Source organism: Colletes gigas, unplaced genomic scaffold (genome assembly GCF_013123115.1).
Source record: "Colletes gigas isolate AHSC1104 unplaced genomic scaffold, ASM1312311v1 Colletes_gigas_Sc00001, whole genome shotgun sequence".
NCBI lineage: Eukaryota > Metazoa > Arthropoda > Insecta > Hymenoptera > Colletidae > Colletes > Colletes gigas.
Genome location: NW_025106630.1, coordinates 10,532,025 through 10,539,924, shown reverse-complemented (window position 1 = coordinate 10,539,924; position 7,900 = coordinate 10,532,025). Strand labels below are relative to the sequence as shown.

The following is a 7,900-nucleotide window of genomic DNA, read 5'->3' as shown; positions in this document are numbered from 1 at the left end:
CGTGAACCCCGAAATAAAAATTCAGAGCTTACAAGAAACAGATGGACGCCAGAATTGGCTTCAGTCTGTTAACTACGGTCACATGGGTCCGATCGATGATCGAACGGGGGACGGTCCGTGCGAGAAATTCGTCGACAAATCGACTACGGTCGCAACGCGGTCGATCGTGGAGACAAACGATCTATCTTCTACGCGGTCGATCAACGGGCATCATGCCCCGAGATGCTCGTTCCTCGATAAAATTTCATCTCGGATAAGACGGTTTGCTAGTGAAATTCCGCGGTGGTTCGCGAGATTCATCGAATTTCGTTTCAAGACGAACGGGGAAGTCGATCGATTTTCTACGTTCGTTTCTCTGAAATATATTCCCGAGTCGTCTTGAAATCGTCAACGGTTCGAAAGACATAGATTTCGACACAATTAGAAATCCATCGATTTAGTACAAGTAATTCTTAGGCTCCTCCGTCGGTTGGCCGCACACGCCGTGGTACTTCTTCGTAACTAGGCTTCGACTGCGGCAGTTCTCGATCTCCAGGAAGCACTCGTTGCTGTAGGTCATTCCGTCAGTGCCGCAGACAGGGTCGTAATAGGGCGGGCAGATCTTCTGGCAACCGCGGAACAGAAAGCCTTGGACGCATCTCTTCATCGGTACCACGTACACGTGCTTCCTACGGGGCAAATCAAACAAACCAAGATTTAATCGATCATTCCCTCGCGTAACCGAGTTGTCGATTATTCAACCATCCTAATAATCGCAAATAGCCAGTGTTTGAACACTGTCGTTCGCTCACCCGCAATTGTCCCTCTTCATCTCGCACTCGTTGCGATAGAGCTTGTTGTCGGAACCGCAAACAAACTGGCGCTCCCCGCTGCAGATCTGGTTGCAAAGCGCGGTGGTACGACAATGTTGCGCTGGAACTTGAACCACCCTCTGACCGCATGTCTCGCGCCGCAGATGGCAAAGGGACCTAAACGCAAACAAGCACACTGCTCGATCACCCGTTCGCGAACGCAAATCTGTCCGCGGGACGCGTCCAACGTCGCCGCAGAGTTCTAGAACGCCCTGGGGAACGCAACCACGGGACCCGGAGGGGGTCTTTTAAACGACGACTCCGAAGGTCAATCGCTTCTAACGACCGTTCGTGATTCACGCGCTCTTAAAACTCTACGGCCGCTGGACGGTCCTGGAATCCAAATAACGCTCTTAATCACCGGTAAACGTTCCCGTCGCTTCCACAAACTGGTTCCTCGGGCACCTCGCTGCAGTCTTCGGGGCAGTGTTCGGTCTCCTTCAAGGTCGTGCACTCGCCGACGTGAGCCAATTGGATGCCCTTTCTGAAACATTACCGTGTCGAAAACCCATCTATATAAAACGACTATTTATTATGTCTATGCAAGTCAATCTCTGAAACATCGTCCCCCATTTAGTAGAAATAACGCAAAGGTCCCGGAAGTCCTGGTTTTCTAATTACAAATGAAGTCTCCTCTAGAATGCACTTACAGGCACACGGCCACGTTCAGGTGACACTGATTCGGGTACGCGTTCGCGTCGCTGCCGCAAACTGGGTCCACGTCGTTCCCGCACCTCTGTTGTTGCTTCATGCATTTGGTCAAACGCGGTCGACACTTCTCGAAGTCCACCACCGTCACCTTTCGCCTAGCTTGCCTAGAAATTGACGACAAAATGAATCTCTTCCCCATAGAATCACACCCCCGAATGAACGGTATTTGAATTTACGCGCTACGTACCCGCAGTTGAGCATCTGCATCTCGCACTCGTTCCTGTAGATGTTCCCGTCCGATCCGCAGATGACCGTGTCCGGCTCGTTTTTGCAGTCCAGCGGGCAGGCGTTCAGCTGGCTGCCCGACGTCCGCTCGCGGGACACGCAGAACGACATCGGCACCTCGAACACGTGCTTGCTAAACGATCGATCGTCGGGAATGAGTATCGCGTGTCGCGGGGAAAACCGGACGATCCTCGAGGATCCGCGGCCGCTACTTACCCGCAATTCTTCGCTCGCATTTTGCAGGTGTTCGAGTAGAGGATCCCGTCGCTGCCGCACGCTGGCTTGGCACCGCGCCAACAAGATTCGCGACAGTGTCTGGTGGTCTGGCAGTGCTTTTTGTTCGTACGCACCACACCTTGTCTACGGTCAGATCGTTGCAGATATGTTAAGACTCGGGGGATGATATTAACGTTGCACGGGATAGAGTAAATTTTGTCTTCTAGAGGTTAGATTGTTTTAAATGGAACACCCTGTATACGGTAGTGCCTCTTCCATCAATCTGCTATTGTTTAATGTTTCTTTGGGGCGACTGTCGCCTGGAGTGACCGCTAGCTATGCAATTAAAAACTCATTTGACCGGTTCGAGTTCCAAGAATTGTAAGAAGAGAGGCTACGGTGTATCCTTTCGGCCCTTCGTTAGTCGAAGGACCGACAGACCCTTTAATTTTGATTGATACCTCGTCCCTAAGGGTAGGACCACGATTTTGTAAATTTTACGTAGTCGCTAATGTTACCCCACAAATGATGCGTTTCTTGTTCGTAGAATTCGTACAAATTGGGCAAAATTAGGAGCTTTCAAGTGTGTATTTAAGTCTCTATATAATGGCTTTTGAGGCCACTGATTCCAAAATTAAAAATGGCAGGTGGTCAGGTTGGTTGTTAAAAAGTTATTAGAATCGAATCTCAGCAACTACTCGAATTTTTTTCTCGAAAATGGGTAGGATTTCGGGGGTAACTCTATTCATCAAAAGTGATTGCAATGGACCCTCGCAGCTGAAAATAATTTTTCCCAAACGATTTGAAACTTTATTTTTCGTCGTAAAATTTCACACCTTCTCGAATTTTTTTCTGGAAACTGGGTAGGATTTCGAGGGTATGTCTATTAACGAAAAATGATTGTAATCGACCCCCGCGACCGAAAATAATTTTTCTGGAACGATTTGAAAATTTTTTTCTTTTGCTGAAATATTTAAGGGTTCAGATATTAACGAAGGGTCGTTTAAACAGAAATTTAGCTCGATCGATTGAAAATTGAGATAACACCGGTTAGGGATACATACCCGCAGGTGAGAAGTTTCATTTGGCACGTGGACTTGTAGACGTTCCCGTCGCTACCGCAGATCGGTCCGTCGAGGGGCGCGAACTCGCAGGAGACGGGGCAGTTCTCCCTGTGCGCGGATATGTTGTTGCAGGGACCCAGGTGGGACAGCTCGATGCCCACTCTGCATACCTCGACCCTCAGCATGCACTTGTTGAGATACGTGCGACCGTCGGTGCCGCATACCGGATCCTGATCGCCGGAGCAACGATGCTCGCACTTGCTACCGGATGACCTCAGGCAGGCGGTCTTCTCCGTAGCCACGGTCACGCCTATGCAATTTGTTAAGCACCGATAATTACTGGTGCCCGGTCCCCCCCCAGATGTCGGTGAGTTTCGATGCCGTCCCGATGAACCCGAGACAAGGCAAAACCAAGCAACGCTCGACGCTAATAGATTATCATTAACGACCGCGCCTCGAGTACGGATTTTAAGGCTCGTTCGTGCGTTCGAAACGAGGAAACGAAACGCGTACGTCCCCCGATAAGCGGCCTCGCGATGCGTTACTCCCGACGGACGTTGTTAAGCAACTGTATAATCGACCGACGGTTGCACCTCTCGGGTTTACCTGGTAATTCTAATTATTACGGTTGGAAACAGACGGCTCACCCTTTCCACACATCTTCTTCCGCATTTCGCACTGCGACGCGTAGATCACTCCGTCGCTACCGCACACCGGCTCTCCGCTCGGCGGGCATATTCGGGGACAGGCGCCGGTTACGAAATCTGCAAACAAAAAACGAGATTTATTAGCATCGTTTGTTCCTCTTAAAGGTGTCGAAAGTCATTTCTTCATCGAATTGGTAAAAGTAGACCCCGTGGCCGTTCTAGACCGTGGCTGAACCAAATGAAGCTTCAAACCACTTTGGTTTACGTCCAACAGACACACCGGGTGGGTTGCAATTCGTGGTAGAAATTGGACCAGGTAGATTTAATTCCATAAACAACGTCTTGAAAGCAAGACTCTCGGTTGGACGGTGAACGCGTGCATCGAGGATCTTTGTTTCAGTGGCAATTGCGTGCGCGTGTTTGGTCCGTCATTAAAATAATGTCATTACGCTGATGCTAGGCTGACGGTTTAGCCTCGTTGGCTCGTAATAAGCTGAAGTAACAGTACACGTTATTTCGTTTTACGATTTACGTGGTTCTTCGTTGCGACGTCCACGCGTTATCTCGTTACGCTAGATTGAACAACGAAACGCACTCGTGTCAATCTATGCACACGACGTTCTCTGTTGGTCATTCCTTTTGATCTTCAACCCATTTTCATCGTAACTGTACCAATATCGATGACTAATTATTACCAAGCATATCTTCCCGACATTTTCCATTCAATCATGGATTCTTTTCGATTGTAACGTTACTTTGATATTGTATTATATTATAGATCGGTGATGCAACCGATATTGCCGAACCACGATTGCGCCATTTCATTTCAAATTTCGCCAGATGAAATGGAACCACGGACCGTAGAAAATTCCACGTATACGCGATCGATCAATTGCACGGTAGCGTGGATGAAAAATCGTAGCTAAAAGGAAAGTGCAATTAATATCGAGAACTATCGCACAATCCAGGTTGCATAACGTTATTTGTAAATGCTTTTCGTTACATCGTAACACAAAAATCCATATTTTAAATAGAATTTGTCCCCTGTGCAGGTCGATCTACAGTTCCATTCTGTTTTAAATCTAAAAGCTTGCAGGATCCTTGATCCATCGCTTGGAATATCTGTCTCGAAATCGTAGTCGCGAGTTTGTTTCTTTTTTTCTCTCCCCCCGCGAGGATGTAACGTTAAACCGAGAGATTCTGTCGAAACTTTAATTGCTTCCTGCTGACCCTCCTCGCGTATATCTACGGCCGCGGGTCCGCTCGGTTGGTCTCGGTCCAGCGATCGTCGGGTCAACAGCACACGGGATTTACTACGGTCGTTCTGCGCCCGGCTCCGCATAATATGTAACAAATTATAAAATCGAGGGGTACAGTTAAAGATAACCACGAGGCGCGGTTCGCGATACGGCGTACGCCGCCGCGAAACCGTCGAGGAAATAATTTAACCGGGACTTGATCACGCGACTAATCGAAGGACGCACGGAACATCCTCGCCGATAAATTTCGCGCGTTTTAAACGATCGCGCCCTTATCCGCTCGAGAATTATAACGCTCGTATATCGTGCACCGAATAACACGGTAATTAAATGTTTTAATAAGACGAGGCGAATGTGAAATGATTGGCAAAATGGTACACGTTGGATCGGGACTGCTCGAAACGGGAGGAAGGATGAAGGACGCGGCGGTCGAAAATAAATTCTCCGCTCGTAAACGGTTTTATTGCTTTTCCGCGATCTCGAAAAATCCAACGTTACGTCCGGTTTCGACCAACGATCCCGTACAAATCTTCGTGCTCGATCTGCCCTCGAATTTGCAAAGTGTAAACCACCCGCTACGATTACGGGTCAGTTACGTATTCCTTTATACAATTTTGTAACTTGCATCGAGTGTCGAGGTCTTCTCGTTGTTGCAAACGATCCACTCGGAGATATCGATTTTTGTTCAATTTAAAAGCAGATCAGCCCCTCGACGCGATCTACGGACCGCGAGGGGGTGGTTCCGCGCTCGACCGGAAATTCAATTTAGATATCGTCGCCGTACGCACGTAACAACGCGGCCGCGGTCGTGTCGGTCGATACCCGGCTATCGATAAATCGTAATCGGCGTAATTACGGACGCTCGTAGACCCGACCGACGCTTATCTCTCCCCGTGTTCGGTTGTTAGCGTCCTGGCTCCCCGCGAAGATGCAGGAAGGAGAGGTCCGACTCTCTCGATTATTACGCGGAAAAAGACTGTAATAGCGGCGATGTTCGCGGCGCGCTTTGAGAGATGCGCGCCAGCGAAGAATGCGTCCCCTTTCCCTCCCCCCCCCCAGTATTACAATGCGTATCGTTTTATCTCGCGAGGCAAGTAGCCATTTTGTTGCGTATCGGAACTTCGTACCAACAGTAAGATATAATCTTTCTCGATCCCAATTCGTTCATAAAAATCTATCTACTCTTTGACATATGAGTAGATTTTCCACTAAGGATCTTGGAAAAATTAATTCTCAAGACGAGAATAAGGGGTGGAAACTAATTTCATTTTCACTGTGGATCCCTTCGAGCGTCGAGAGTCCTCCTTTCAACCTACTAATTTCGCGGAGCAAGTAGCCATTTTGTTGCATATCGGAACTTCCGTACCAACAGTAAGATGTAATCTATCTCGATCCCAATTCGTTCATAAAAATCTATCTACTCTTTGACATATGAGTAGATTTTCCACTAAGGATCTTGGAAAAATTAATTCTCAAGATGAGAACAAGGGTGGAAACTAATTTCATTTTCACTGTGGATCCCTCCGAGCGTCGAGAGTCCTCGTTTCAACCTACTAATTTCCCGGCAATTTCGCGACTGTTTCTCCCAGCCCCCTCGGGGTATCCCTTAAAAGATAAAATAAAAGAATAAATTGCTCCTCGTTATCGATCTTCGAGATCACGGTGTCCCGGGTGTCCTCGTCTCCGGTTTCGTGGCGAAAAATCCAAGGAGCAGCATCCTTCCCGTAGTTCACCGACCCGCATATTTCTCTCCGTATCTCTCTCTCTCTCTTTGTCGCGTAGCTTATCACCGTACCGTTTTCTCTCTCTGGAAGTGGCGTGCATCCATTGTGCATCGCGAGCATGCATGCACGCGCTGGATCGCGCGCGCGTCATATCTACGGGGTTATAATTCGATCAGCATTGTTCGCCAATCGCCCCCCTCCGGCCAGACGTGGTACCTTATTGGCATAATTGATTCACTTAATCGCGCTCGTGGGAGTGACGGACACCTCCTTCTGTCGCCCGTTGACAAGTCCACTTGGCGAACCGACGTCCGGCTCGCGGAACAACCCGTAGCTTACGTGTTGCTCATTTTTTTCATGTTGTTCATCCCTGGCTGACCACAAAACCAGTTACCAGGTCCGTTTCGAGATCCACGCGACGGGGACCTTCGTTTTCTAGGAACTTTGTTCAAAACTCAACCCCTCTAGAGCGACTCTCGATCTTGATAGGGTGCAGCTTTCCGTCTTGGACGAGTCTGTAGAGTATTATGGTTGTCACGGTCGCGTATACGGCGTCGTATAACGCGAGAAATTTGCGTTATATTCTCCGTAGGAGTTTTTCTACGAGGGATCGTTAAGTCTGCTGCAATCGGGCGGAGGAATCCGAAGGATTCGCTGATACAACCGACAAGATACCAGTGAGCGATTAGAAAAGCTTAGAGGAGAGTTAAATAGAATTCCAACCTCGCGAGCGCAATTAACAGGTATCAAGACTGCATTGTCGGCCGCGTAAAGAAATAAAATGGAACGTCTGTGTCAATATCTAGCGCGTAATAGACTCGTATTAAATTCTGCTTAAGAACGACGTAATTTCTATCTCATAATTACGAAATTCGTTATGTTCCTAGGAACATTGTGTCAGATTTATTCAAAATTGCATCCGCGTATTGTAATTACGATCACGGAGATCGTGACGGAGGAATCGGAGGAATGCAAACTGCACCAGGAATATGAAAAGACGAAGCTAGTTTGAGCCCGGCGAACAAGTGCCTGGCATTCTGAACAATGGGGCTCTATGACTTTGGTATTTTTTATAACGAGAGGAATTCCATCGTCTTTTATTCGCCCCGATGCTGGAGTTCCTGCCAGCCACGGTCGGTACGAGAATATTTTAACGGTACCGTTCCCTTTTTATCGAACCACCGCGGAAAAATGAAATATCTG

The 7,900-nt window shown here is 48.2% G+C and overlaps 1 protein-coding gene across 1 annotated transcript in view; it reads right to left on the bottom strand.

The window, feature by feature from the left end:
- Positions 1-401: 401 nt before the first annotated feature.
- The window catches only part of LOC122405236 (serine protease inhibitor dipetalogastin), a 32,366-nt gene continuing 24,867 nt past the window's right edge, over positions 402-7,900 (bottom strand). Inside the window, exons 2-9 of the mRNA XM_043409825.1 lie at positions 3,715-3,831; positions 3,068-3,377; positions 2,004-2,147; positions 1,750-1,920; positions 1,502-1,666; positions 1,213-1,335; positions 792-968; positions 402-668 (exon numbers count right to left, since the gene is read on the bottom strand). Of these exons, the coding sequence (XP_043265760.1) occupies positions 437-668; positions 792-968; positions 1,213-1,335; positions 1,502-1,666; positions 1,750-1,920; positions 2,004-2,147; positions 3,068-3,377; positions 3,715-3,831 (1,439 nt within the window). The 3' untranslated portion in view covers positions 402-436. The remainder of the gene's footprint in view (positions 669-791; positions 969-1,212; positions 1,336-1,501; positions 1,667-1,749; positions 1,921-2,003; positions 2,148-3,067; positions 3,378-3,714; positions 3,832-7,900) is intronic.